General features: G+C 46.8%; 1 protein-coding gene across 7 annotated transcripts in view; it reads right to left on the bottom strand.

Annotated features, from left to right (window-relative positions):
- Positions 1-8,799: 8,799 nt before the first annotated feature.
- The window catches only part of ATP2B4 (ATPase plasma membrane Ca2+ transporting 4), a 99,364-nt gene continuing 93,946 nt past the window's right edge, over positions 8,800-14,217 (bottom strand). For 5 of the 7 annotated variants that reach the window (XM_038585953.1, XM_038585950.1, XM_038585948.1 and 2 more), the window contains one exon: positions 8,800-13,422. In XM_038585953.1, the coding sequence (XP_038441881.1) occupies positions 13,111-13,422 (312 nt within the window). In that variant the 3' untranslated portion in view covers positions 8,800-13,110. The remainder of the gene's footprint in view (positions 13,423-14,217) is intronic. The other 2 variants (XM_038585952.1, XM_038585951.1) reach the window with 1 other exon arrangement.

Here is a 14,217-nt window from a genome sequence, read left to right as displayed (position 1 = left end):
ACAGAGAGTCGTCACAGGAAACGACAGCACTGATGTGCTAATGAGGCATGGGGCACAGGAAATGCTGCTCAGCTATAGCAAGATAGAGGAAGACATGTCTGCACCCCCTGTTCCCTGGGTCGGCTGGGTGTGTGGGGGGGGCTGTGGGGGGGCACTGTGGTCTGTGGGGAGAGTGACTAAAGATGGGGCAAGGTGGTGGGGGATCCATGATTGTTCCTATGGGTTTTTGGGACGGGCTATTTTCATAGACACTTCCTGGGTGATTTTGACAAAGCTGGTCTGTGTTTTCCATTTTGAGCATCTCTGGGGATTACCCTCTGAACGGAGCCAAGGCCAGGTCAGTGTTGGCCATTCCTTCCCGGAGCCCTGCCCTCCGTGGCCCCTGGCGGCCGGCTCTCTGCAGGACTCTTCTGGAGGTCCATCCCCTTGTTGTGCACCTGTCTCGGAGGCCAGAAATCTCATTCCTGCTCTTTTCTCAGACTTAGACAATTGTTCAGATTTGTTTCTGGCTCCCTCCTCTCTCCCTTATCAACTTCCCAAAAGTCTCAGCACCTTGGGAGAGTCCAAAGAGAAGGGACCAGGCCACTAGGACTTTTACGGGGATGTGAGGGGCCTCTGACCTGGCTTTCCACAGGGAAATGGACTCCCTCCCCATGGCAGGGAAGACAGCCAGTGCCTCCGCACCTCCCATCTCTTCCCTGTGGGCACTAAGGTCCCAGCTCCTGGGGACGGGGGTGGCTGTCTACCCTGGTCTGCACGTCCAGGTGCCCCCAGAACCCCAGAGGAGAGGGTGCAGGTGGCCTGAGTGGCTCTCCCAGGAGCTCTGCCCTCTGGGCTCTGGCTGCCATCCCCCCACCTGGCCTTACCTGGCAGGAGCACAGGTGGTTCAGGGACAGCTGGTTCAAGAGCTGGACCCTGGGGCTTTGCCCGCTTGTCCTTGGGAAAGGGTCTGAGTAGAACTAGGGCTCCTCAGGAGAAAAAGACCTGTCGCTCCAGGCCCTGCGGCCAGGACTGGAAGAGCGAGCGGGATTCCCCAGGCCTGTCCTGAGCTGCGCGCGGCGGGTGGCCGCAGAGGATGGCGTGGGAGCTGGGAACTTGGAAGGCGGTAGGAGAGGGTACAAGAGAAGGGCCGATAGAACCAAACCTCACGACCCTGGCTGCTACTTAAAAAAAAAAAATAATTTTTTCTTTTTAAAGACATTCTCCTGTGTGATCATCTGAAGACCTTGTTTTTTTCTTATCTTATCCAGAGTGTCTGAGTCAGACTAATCTTTCCTCTGGTTTCCTGACTGTCTCCCCCACCGGCGGCCTCCCCACACTTGAGGGCAACAGTCTTCTGAAAGGGGGTTCCACAGAGCGAGCTCCAGGTTTCCAGACCTGCCTGCACCCTGCCACCTGCTCTCCTTTCCCTCCTGCTTGTGCAACTGCCAATCAGACCCACAAACACTAAATCGGTGTGTGAAATTATTCATCGTAGTAATGGAAGAAAACTGCTCCTTCCGGGGAAATAGGGCACATGTTTTAAGCCTGATGGCTCTGGTATTTCCCTTTAACCACTTTTAATGATTTCAGGGTTGAATGTGACATGTGATCCCAAAGTATTAAGATTAGGGGTGCCTGGGAGGCTCAGTCGGTTGCACATCTGACCCTCGATATCAGCTCAGGTCTTGACCTCAGGGTCACGAGTTCAAGCCCAGCATTGGGTTCCACTTAAAAAAAAAGTATTAAGATTATTATTATTATTATTTTAAGTATTAAGGTTATTTTAAAAAAATATTTTATTTATTTATTCATGAAAGACACAGAGACACACAGGCAGAGGGAGAAGCAGGCTCCTCACAGGGAACCCGATGTTGGACTCAATCCCAGGACCTTGGGATCATGTCCTGAGCCAAAGGCAGATGCTCAACCACTGAGCCACCCAGGCACCCCTAAGATTGGTTTCAAACGGACACTTATGCATCCAAGCAAAACCCTTTGAATGGAAGGGATTGACTCTGTACTAACTCAGTGGTGTGGTTTTTAGTATTACTAAAAACCTTCCAGAATCTTCTGGAAAGACAGAAGCACTGTGTTAAGAGCATCGATACAAGATCAGATCCTAAATGACTGCTTGGACAGGTCATCTATAATCTTTTTGGGTGTTTCCTTGGATGTAAAATAGCAATACTACAACATAGGTAATGCAATTATGAAAATTGCGCTGACAATGAAAAATGCTTTGCTGAGGACTTGGCATGTGCAATCTCATTAAATGGGGGGTGCTATTCTGTGATCATCTTATTATATATTAGGCTCATTTCTTTATACTTAATGGATCGCCTCCTTTGGTCTTCGTCTCTTCCTCTCTTGATGCTCAGCCTACCTTTCTACCATGTGTTCCTCTATTCCTTGAGTGCAGATTTATGGAAAGTCTCCCACCACATGGCACTGGGCACACCGGCTTTGTACATGCGGTCTGACCCACATGCAGCGGTGAGCCTCAGCTGGCACCCCTAGCAGGCACTCTGTACTCCATGCACGCCCCACTCTTGTCACTTCCATGCTCTGGGCCTTTGCACTGATTCATTCATTGTGACAGCAGTTTCTTTCTCTCTCTCTCTCCCCCTCATAAAATTCCAATAAGATCCATTTGAAGAGTTTATACTGGTTATTTCCGGGTTGTGGGGCTTGAGGTATTTTGTTACTTTCTTCATTGGACTCTTAATGCTTGAATTATTATAAGGATAAAGTGTCATTTTTATAAAAAAATAAATTGGTTATTGAAATATATGTCATAAGAGTCACCACCTCCGTGAAGACTTCCTCTCCTGGAACTGGGTTTGGCTCTTCTGGGTCGCCATGGCAGCAGGCATGATAGCTCTCGATTGCTGGGATTAGTTGTTTAAGTGACTGTCTCCTCAAGTAGACTTTGAACCCCTTCAGGGCAGGGACTTTGTTTTATTTATTGCATCTCTGACACAGTGCCTGACCATCAGAATCAAACGGGGCCTCTGAGAAGTTCTCTTAGGTGCTTATTGTGGCTGTGAATTCATGGCCTAAGTGTATAACAGGGTGAGCTGTTGAGAAAGAAATGGGTGTCTAGTATTTTCTCCTGTTGCGTGCTCAGCAGCGAAGGAAAGGGAAAAGCAAGCCCTTGTTATCCCTCGAAGGAAGGGCAACCTGGCTCCTGTGTTGGGTCTCCTTTGCCCCAAGGAGGGGTTAATGATGGCTTTCATGTTTCTGGGCCAGAAAAATGCCAAAGTTGTCCTGTGTGAAAGACAACTCCAGCCAGGCTTTGTTCTCGAAGGCTTAGGGGCTGAGGCAAACCACAGCAGGGTGACAGCTGGAGCCTGAACGGTGGCAATCCTCCACATTCCTTATTCACTTGCTCCTATGCTGGAGGCCGCCTCCAGTCCAGGCAAGTCTGAAATTGAGAACAAAGGCTGCAAATATTTTCCTTTTAAGTTCAAGTTGAAAGAGAGCAGGATTAGGACAAAAAGATTTAGAAAATATGGAAATATTGCTCTGCTCCCTGCTCCCACTCTGCCCAAGGCCCTTGAGGAGTGAGAGGAGAATTTGGAAGCAAGCAGTGTGACTAGAGGACAGTTTTTACCCACTTAGGCCAGGCCTTTGTGGATGAGGTGGATTGGCATGGCCGACAGGCAAGAGAGCCCTTTCCTTAAGTCTGGTATCCTGAGAGCAGGGCAGACCTCTGCCTCTTTGGTCTTTCTAGAGTTTTCTGTGTTTGGCAGCCCCCTCTGGAGTCCCAGCAGCTGCAGAGCTGTGGAGCAGAGCTAGCTGTGAGGTGTGTTCAGATGAGCAACTGTTTGCTGACAGCCCCAATGCCGCCTCGGCCCCAGGGCTGTGAGCACAGGCCCCCCTCAGCCAGCCCACACAAGCAGAGGTTCTGACCCTGGGTCTCTGGGCGGGAAGGAGGCAACTCCTCAGCAGCAGCAGGGAGGGCAAGAGAGGGCAGGGGCAGCAGGGTTGGGTGAAGGGATGCAGCGGCATTAGGGATCAGATGTAGGCACAGCACATCTCAGAGGAGGCCTGGAAGGCAGAGGGCCTGCCTGGGGACCAGATAGCCAATGTGCCATAGGAGTGCAAGGGCTGGAACATGGAGGGCGGGTCAAGAGGATTTTCTTTGTTCCCTTGCACAAATGAGTAGAATGTCATTTCAATAACTTCATTGACCAGGGCATTAAAAAACTTGGCTGGCAAGTGATAGATCTTACATTTTTTGGAACAAGCATTTTCTTTTCCCTATTCTGTGTGTCACAGGTCAACAACATGACAGAGGGCTTAGACTTACCTATGTCCTGCAGTATTAGGCTAGGCCACATATGGCATGTGCTAGTCAAGTCTACATCGACCTTCCAGTTTCCCCTAGACGGTAGCCACATGATAGATCTTAAACCATAAGACAGATCATTGTAGGCCTCAGTGAAAACCTTCCAGTGGTTTCCCACCTCATGAAAGCCAACCTTGTGATGGCTTATAGGCTCTGCCCAGATCCCAGCCCTGTGTCTGCACTTCCCTCCTTCACTTCCCCACTTAGTCACTCAATTTCAACCCTGCCTTCATTGTACGTCCTCAAACACATCACGGTCTTCTGTGTCAGGACCTTTGCACTTACTGGGCCCTTTGCCTGGAATCTCTTTCCTCCACATATTTATCTAAGCTCACTCTCTGACTCCCTTCACATAGCTTCACAAACGTCTGTTCATCAGAGACGCCTTCTCTCCCAAACAGCTCTTGGGACACCCGGCGGGGGTGGGGGCAGTGCTCAGTCATTTGAGCATCCGACCTTGGTTTGGGCTTAGGTCCTGATCTTGTGGGTTGTGAGATTGAGCCCTGTGTTGAGCTACGTGCTCAAGGAGTTTGCTTTGGATTCTCCCCTTCTCTCTCTGCCTCTCCCTCAAATAAAATCAACAAAAGAGTAACCCTCATGCCCTGTGCTCCCTATTTGCCTTACATTTTACCTTTCCTCCCTGGTCCTTGTCACCATTTGACATGCTAAGTACTTATTTCTTTTTTTGTCTCTCCTCTATGAGACCAAATTTGAAGGGGGCAGAGACTTTGTTTTGTTCCTGCTGCATTCTTGGGGTGTACAACAGTGCCTGGCACAGGGCGTGCTTGTCGAAGGAGTGAGTGGACCAATATCCATCCAAGAGGAGGAGGTGAGACCATAAAAATGATCAAGAGAGGTCTCTTGCAGATCTTGGTGAGTGCTCCTTAGTTTGGGGATAGATTTTGTTTAATTTAGACAAGAAAAAGAGTTCTCATGCTTTAAGGGCTGTGGAGCAATTTGTCTTTGTTGCAGGTGTAAGTGGCCGGGCCTGCCCACACACGTCCTGGTATGTGCTAGTGTCCAATGCACTAACGATAATGCCACAATCAATGAAAGAGAAATGCCACTTAGGCATCCTCTGATGGTTATTAACAACAATTTTAGACACTAGACTGAAAAGGGAAAGAGTGTCAGAGTTGGGGAGACCCTTTGGTCACATAACAAATTAGTAACAGGGTTGGGGTTATAACCAAGGCCTTCCATTTCCAGGCCAGCACTCTTCACCACAGCTTAAATGAGCCATCATGCCTCTCCTCTGGAACTGTATGCCATTCCACTGGGTTAGTTAGATCTCTGGATCTCTAGCCCACTGCTCTTTCCACAGCAAATTGTGAAGGTGAGTCTGTCCACTGGGTAACGATCTCAGCAGGATGGACTACAATCACTAAGTTTTACTCTTGTTGTATTTGTGCTTATGTTGGTAACTATAATGGGAAACAATCAAGACAGGATCCAAATTAGGCTTGCTTGTGTATTCAATCACATGAGACTTGATATGGAGTCACCCACGTTTGGATCATTTCAGAGCTGGCAGGGACCTCAGAGAGGACTAGTTCACAATACCTTTAAGGCATTTTTTTTTTAAGGTGACTGCTGACCTACAAGCCAAACACGTGTTTTTTTTTTTTTTTAAAGCTACTTTTGTTGAACACCTGTGGGCTCTGAATCATCTCTAAGAAATGAATCCCTTTTGGATCTTCAAAGGGTAATCTGAAAATCATCCATGCATTTCAACTGTCTCCTTGTTGAGATGGAAAATCAAGCCACTCGAGAAGCAGGGTTCGGGATGCAGGTCTCCTGCCTCCTGGGCTGCCACACTTTAGAATCTTACTCCACCTCTCTGACTTCTCTGTTTTAGATCCTCCACCAAGCGGTGAGCAGAAAAAACACAAACCCCTTCTCTCTCTTAGCGGATAAGCAGTAGTTTCAGTTCCAAAGATTTGGTAGGGAAGATGCAGAGATTCTTGACTCAAAGGAAGGGTTTTGGATTACCAAGGGGGTACTTGCTCTCCCTCTTACATTGTTGAAGGCAATTGCTAGTTGCTAGCCCCAACTTCCTTGGCTCCACTTCCTCTTTCAAGTAAGTTTTCAGGTGTATTTACTTTCAGTAAGGCCAAGCCATGGGGATCTGGAATCCTAAAACACAAATCACAGTCTTTCAGCATAGTGTTCCTGGGCCTGGCATGCAAAAAAAACCGTGTAACGTGACCAATTGTACTGTTTCTGGAGGATGGTCTTTGTGGCCTCCATTACAGGAGACATTGGAGAAATCAAGTGTTGGCTGAGCCTGAACTCAGGAACCAGATCTACCTACAGCAGAGACAGATGCACCTGGCTCTGAGTGTGAAGTGGTTCAGGTAACTCCCCTTGCTCAGACTTCATGAGCAGAAGCCAAGCTTCTGATTGTAATTTGGCTTTTCCAATATGTGGATCTCTTAAATTCTCATTGTAAGGGTTAAGTGGCCTTCTTGTTTTGACATTAGCCTCTGAGGAGATAGCAGAGGGAGGCCATTCCGAAGAGACGGCTGTCTTCCATGTGTGTGTCTTCTGAGGACAGGGAAGTATTTTTTGAAACAAGTTTTAGAGAAGTAAAGATGTATGATTAGTTCCATGTCGGGATATGGGCAAGCCCAGAAACCAGAATCCACTCCCTTTCAAGGCTGAAAGTATTACATTCTATGGATCCAGCAGGTTGTTATCTCTCATGGTTAGGTTCATGTTGGGGACAACTGAATGTTGACGGCATCACAAACGTGGTAACATGTTTACATGTTTTATTTACAACAGGGTTTCTAAATTATTTTCTGGTAAAGGACATGCCATTTCTACCTTCATGCTTGCAGTGACATGAAGGCCATGCCTTAAAAGACCCAGGTCAGGGCCTGGCAATCAGTTCACTGGTAGCCAATGACTAATCTTTGGATTTGCCACAGAGTAAGTCAGCAGGGAGTTGCCTGGTTGTGTGTACTTGGGAGGGAACCAATAGTCTTGATGGAGAACTTCAAACAAACCAGTGACAGTGACCACAGGAAGAGGATATGGTGGCTGAGAAAGGCTGGTGAACTATTATTAAAGATGGAGGGCGGAACAATTATGCTTTTTTAGAACTGGGGGTAGGGGAAAAGATGGAAGAAAAGAGCATGCACTTTTCTGTATTGTAACTCAGGCCAAGGAGCTGAGCTGGCTTTAGACTCCATCAAAATAATACTTGGGGATCCACTGGTCTATGCCAGAGAGCTACTTTGAAGGTCATTCTTCTCCATGCCTTACTGCACACTGGGGTTAGGGGGTGTAGATGCTTACGATTCAGTCGGGCATCGTAGAGAGGCACAGATCTCAGGTCCAACCAAGAGAAGGTAAGAGTAAGGGGAAATACAGGGCCCAGCTTTAGAAAGGACTCTAGATGTGTGTGTGTGTGTGTGTGTGTGTGCGCGTGCCTGCCTGTGTGCTTCGCCACCCTTTCTAGCAGGGGTGATTGGTTCCCTAACCTATAAAGGGAAAAAAAGATAAGTTTTGTTTTGCGAATGATTTCTGTTCTTCAAACAAGATCTTGCCCCCTGTTAGGTATTATTCGTTTCTTTCTCCCCAAGCCCTGTTGAAAGAAACGAAGTAGGCAGTATGCCTGTGTCTGTGGAGAGCAGGCTGGGGCAGGCAGGAGAAGCGGGGACAAGACTTCATACTATAGAAGCTTTTTCCTCTAGGGCTGGCTCCTCCTTCAGAAGCAGCCTGTTCAAACAGCCAGGAGAGTTGGGGCTGTCCTTCCCCATCATACTTTTCCTAACAGACCGTGGGGAGCCCTCCCTTTGATGTGTTCAGAGAGAGAAGGAACTTGGTCGAGGGCCTGGATGAAAGATGCAGGGAGTTGAGTCCTGAGACATGGAAGCTCAGAACCCAAATGACCTGCCAGGAAGCCATTTTGGCCTGAACCTGGGGCCTAATGTGTCATGCCAGAGACTCGGTGCATGGGACAATTAACAGAACAGAACTGAACAAAAAACCTTGGGGAAAGGAGGGACTGGAGAGACCCAGAGGCAAGGCAGGAAAAAAGTGCTAATATCAGGGGAATGAATTTTCCCAGATTGTGTTTCATTAAAAAACAAAACAAAACAAAACAAACAAAACAAAACAAAACGCAGAGAGATTAAGAAAGGACTGCCATTCTGACTCCCATCTTTCCAAGTCCATCTTTTCTCAAAGGCTCCAGTGTCGCAGGGCCCTGATCGTGGATTCTGCCTGAAGCGAGCTGAGTGAAGTCTGTCCCGCCAGCACATGGGCCTGGCCGGCAGGGCCACAAGTTGCCAGAGGGACATGTTGGCGGAGAGGCATGTGGCAGGGCCAGTGACAAGCTGAGCTCTGGGCTGGCATGGATGGGGGTCTCCAGGTGGCTGCGGCGCGTCCCTTCTCAAACTCCAACAGATCACCCTGTGACATTCCCCACAGGTGGAGACACATTGAGGACAGCACAGTTACAAGTGGGCATGGGTTTTTATTCTCAGTGCACGGCAGTACTGGTTTCTGCTCATCAGCAACAAGCTTTATTGGTTCAAAAAAAAATTATCCCCTTTTTTCCCATCTTTTCAGACTCCTCTTCTTCCCGTCTCAGTGGACAACATATTTGAATTTCAGATTTGCCAGTTTACAGCGTATTTTTTTCCCTAAGAACCATATAAATACATGCAAAAACATTGTACAGAGAGCTTAAATAATATCAGAATGCAAATACAGATTGGGTGCACCAGTAAGCCGAACTATAAGTTATGGCAACACACTGGCATCCACAATGCTTGGATATCGCCACGTTTGTTTATGTCATGCAGACCACAATAGTCAATCTTTTGTTTTGTTTGTTTTTCCTTTTTATACAAAAATACCAGTGCTTGTTATACTAGTTACTGAAAAAAAAAAAAAAAAAAGGAAGAAACTCAAAATTCCTATCTGCGTGCCAATTTGAAAAGAACAACATAAGATAGATTTGTTGGCACATATATATGGCATATTCACATATGGCATATATACATATGGGGAGCAAACGTGAACCAAAGGCCAATTTGGTCACAGGGAGTTCACTTCCCTCCATCTCTCCTCATCAAGAGGAAAGGGGACAGCAGGCCTGACAGCAGAGCCGGGAAGGCAAAGCACTAGGCAGTGAGCTAAAAAGAAGGGTGTCTGGTCTATTCTGAGGGAAAGGTTGGAATGGCTTCAGAATAGCAGGCTTTACAAGGCCTCATCCCACCACTGCAGTGGGTGCTCCCTAAATATGGAAGGTGAGGAAGTGTGCACTTTGTGATGGTATCACGGGCTGCTTCAATTGATTGTTAGGCAACGAAAGCAGGAGAGAAAGGAGGTGAGGCATTTCGAGGTTGCAGGACGTGCGAACTTGCCACACACAGCCCCCTCCCCCCGCCCTGGTTTTTGGCAGTGAGGTAATCGCTCAGATAGAACTGTGCAAACTTTCCCCTCTGAAGCTCAGGTGGAAGAAGAAATTCAGACACTAAGGAACCCACAAGTGTCAGAAGGATTGCTTGATGGTTTCTCTCATACCTTGAGGGATGCGGGGAGTCATTTCAGAGGGCAGAGGGCACCTCTGGTAAGGGCCTACCCAAGACGGTTGCCCTAGGCCAGAACTGGCCTTGGTTACTTCCACTTAGAACTATCTCCCTCATCTCCTATATTGCACACAACCTTTCTAAGGGAGAGGAAATCCCAAATCAGATCCTCGAATAAAAACTCACTAATGGAGGACTCCTGGGGCCAAGAACCCATAAAAATGGGTGAAAGAACAATAAAAAATGCAAACCCCCAATCAGCACATCCTTGCAGCCCAAGAGAGATTCACATCTTGGGTACCACTCTGCCAGCTACTCAAGAAACAACATTCGGCCAAGGCCCCTGTTCCTGATCACTAGTTACTGAAAAAGCCTGGCACCCAACTCCATGTGGGATGCACACTCATTTCTTGCTGGGTGTCCTTTCTGTAGGATGCTTTCCTTCCTATCCACAGTCCACTGCCTGTTTTCCTAGGTTTATCTAGGAGAATTATTTCCCCTTCTCCCCATCAGACCCTTTCCAGATCTAAAGCACCATATTGGGGGAAAGCTTTATTAACTTATGCCATATTTACTCACTGCCAGTTGGATCACTAAAACTGAATAGAAAAAAAACATATAAAAAACATATGCACATAAACAAACTTATTAGTTCCATATCAACAAAATTTATATTAAAAAAGTCTAGAACCCAACACATTTTTTCCCCCTAAGTATAAAGATGGCTGTTTGGTGAAAGGAAGTATGGTGTATTGGTTTTAAAACCAATCACAAATATACTAAGTCGCCTGTCATGTCAAACAGCTGGTTATGTGCTCCTTCCACAGGGTAACACAACAGCACTTTATTTCAAATCCTTTAAACAAAATACATATGGCTGACTCAAAAATATCCATTTCTGAGCTAAAGAAAACTATATATTTTTGCATAATATTTTCTATTTTCTCTCCTACCATGGAAACTAGAAGACACATAGAAGCCATTGACTTTAAACAAGTAGACACAAGCCCTCAAGAGTAGCCTGTCAGGCACCATGAGAGTCTTTTGGGAGCAGGAATGGTACACTTGCCTCCGAAGTTTGTTATTGGCTTGTTTTAAAAACTGATCTGAGGTAATAAAAGACTCGACAGAACTAAATCTTCCAATGTACTTAATAAATATCTATGTGCACACCTAATACCTCACTCAGGTGAGCTGTTTATTCCCACATGAGTAGAGCCGTTTATCCCCTTATCTATTTAAGACAGAGAAAAGATTGCTGAAGCACGTGACCTTTATAAAACCCAAGTCAAATGTGGCAGATTGTGTAGTGATGGGGATACGTGGGGGGTATTGTTCCTTTGCTCTTCCTACCTCGGACAGCTCAGGTGGAAGGGGTGAGGGAGGAGGGGTCCAGAAGAGAAGGCCAGAGAGCAGAGAGCTTTAGGCCACCTTACTCTCACAAGTGGAAATTTGGCAGTTCATAAGAGCCTGGAGCCCCACCCCCATCTCTCTTGAAAGAGGGAGACAGGCTTCGTTTTTTTCACGGGAATTGGTAGACATGAGCTAACTCACCCTGCACAGAAGAGCTTATGTCAACATCAGCAGGGCATAAACATGGAGCTCCTGCAAATGTGGCTCCACCTTGTCCCATCAAGGAACACTTAAAAAAAATCTCCTAGTGAAGTCCCCAACTCCTGAGAGGCAGGTGGGAAGGGGCTGCTTTGGGCAGTGTTCAGGGAAAGAAGGCACAGGGCTTGACTGGGCAGCAGTCAACCACATTCGGGGGAGGACCTTGAGTGGGACATGTGGAAGAAGGGAAGAGAGGAAGGAGAACTTTTCAGGGTGGGTATTTTGCTCCTTTAAGTCAGCAAAATGTCAGTGGAGTCCACATGGGATGCATATTTTCAAAAGCAGAATATCCAAGAAGGGTTGGGGTGTGTTTAGAGACAGGACGAGTTAGGGGCCATGAGAGAGCAGAATGAGAAAGCTGAGGAGTACATCAAAGCTGGTACTTGGGCACCTAGGCTCAAGGTGTCTGGTTTCTCAGAACCTGCTGTTATGGCCCTTTGGCCTTCCCCAAGGCTTCTCAGTACTCACTCCCCCAACAATCAGGTCCTGTCCTAGAAAAGCCTTGGTGGAGGAAGGCTTTGAAAGCAGTAGTGGTCAACCTAGGGAGAATCGCATAAGAGTTGGCTCTGATGGTATGTCTTGTCCTAGACCTGCCAGCTGCTGGTCCTCAGTATCCAAGTCCAGTTGGGAGGCAGGGCCATTCTCGATCCATTCTTTTGCCACCACTTTAGGAATAGGAGAAAGCTCAGGCTTATGGTAAAAACTATATAGCGAACATATGCAAGCTTCACAGTCAAGGCTGACCTCCCTGGCACTTAGAAAGGACACACACCTGACAAGATGGCAGTTCAGAAGTGGAGGGTAACCTGGCAACAACAGAAACACATTCTTACCAGCTCTCAATTGCTTCAAGAGGATCCCAGTAGCAAAGAAATCTATCTGCCTCTAGGACTAAACCAAGGGTTCCATTAGGGCCAGACGGGAGAATGGCCAAAGTTGATTCAATTCAGCCATGTCCTTTCCACTTTCTTAATCATCACCACTTAAGAAAGAAAAAAGAAAAAGAAAAAGAAAAAGAAAGAGTGAAGGTAGGGAAGACAGTGGTCGTAAAAGACCAAAGAATCTTAGGGAGATTTGACTAGAAGGGCAGAAAGAGCCAGAGGGCTCTAGGTGTAAGTTTTGAAAATGGGAAAGTCATTTAAAAAACAATCACTCTAGAGGCTGATTCTATACATTCCATTCCTACCTCAACATATTTCATTTGGGAACATTCGTCTCTTGGAATCCTCTATTTAGCTTAAACATGGCACAGACTCATAGGGTAAAATCCAGAAGTCAGGAGATGCCGACATACGTATGTATACTGGGGAGAGTCTGGGTTGGGGTAGATGCCAAGAGGACTGTCATCATTTCTTTAAAAATGACAACTGATACACCCAAGGAGTAGATCCTACCATTCATTACCTGCCTGGGGTTTGACTGGGTCCTGCTACAAACCCCAACTCAAGTTTAAGTCGAAATCCTCGTAGGTCTGTGCTCTTGCCTCTTCATGGTCAGGTGGGGGTTCACACATACTTGGGAGCAGCTGACATGACAGTGAAAAGTCCCATCGTTACCTTATAGATGGGGCAGATGAAAAAGGACACGGGGAGAGTGGGGATGGGAGTCAGAGAATGAAGTTCAAACGGATGTCTCCAGGCTGTGTAGAGGGCTGTCTGAGTGGGAGGCAATGATTTGCACTTGGCTGCAGTCCACCGCATTGTTGTTTTTGTTGGCATACGGAGTGACCTCACCATCCAACAGGAGCACCCTAGTCCCAGCCTTAGGAACTTCAAGATTTTCCTCCTCATGCTCATCCAGGAGTGGTGTTCGTGGCACCTCCTCATCTATGGCGAATTCAGGGTGGGTCATGAAGTTGTGGATGGAGTTTTGGTTCTTGGGTTTCTGAATGCTTTCATGGAGGGAACTATGGAACGCTTTCACCACTTTGATCTATACCAGGGGAAGGAAAAGGAGGATGAGAAAACATGAAGGTGGGAATTGGCCAGTAGAACAAAGAACTGGCAGTTTGAGGAGAGAAACAAAACCCCAACTATGAAATACTACTGCTCAACAACCCAAACCAAACACATAAGAAGAGATTATGGAACGCTAGAAACACCAGATTTCAAGCATGGGTGGCGTGGGGTGAGTAATGGCAAACAACTGAATATTTCAAAGCTGCATTAAAAAAAAAGTAGAAAACCCAAAGCAAAGTTAGCATTCCCAAACCATTCTTAAAATGAAACAGAAAACAAGGGTTCATTAGTTCTTTTGGATGGAGGGCAAGGACATTGGAACCAGGTGCAAATTAATAGCCGAACTTAAAAGATGATTCAGACATGTGGCTTTCTGTGTCGAGGCCAAACATTTTGTGAACGTGGAATGGAAAAATTACACATTGAAGTTTAGTTATCTGTTTCAAACCCGTAAAGAGCCAAACGCATACCCATTTGTACATAATATACTTTTGAGTGATAAGTGGCCATGGATACCGTGCAGCAAGGCAGACAAAACACTTGTCATTTGTGTCAGCAGCATGCAAGAAATTAAAACTCTTATACTCTCCAGTTTAATAATTGCTCTTTCAGTCAGGAAACACGTAGATATTTCTATCCCACGACCTCTGCCATGTTCCCTTCCTTCAAAGAAAGCAAAACTCCACCCTTCTGCCCCTCCCCTGGCAGATGGGGCTGAAACACGGGTATCAGAAGATGCCTTCATCCTAACTTTGGAGAGAAGAGCTGG

The sequence above is a fragment of the Canis lupus genome, chromosome 38 (assembly GCF_011100685.1).
Source record: "Canis lupus familiaris isolate Mischka breed German Shepherd chromosome 38, alternate assembly UU_Cfam_GSD_1.0, whole genome shotgun sequence".
Taxonomy (NCBI): domain Eukaryota; kingdom Metazoa; phylum Chordata; class Mammalia; order Carnivora; family Canidae; genus Canis; species Canis lupus.
Note: the sequence above shows the minus strand (reverse complement) of the source record. Positions and strands in the feature narration are given on the sequence as shown.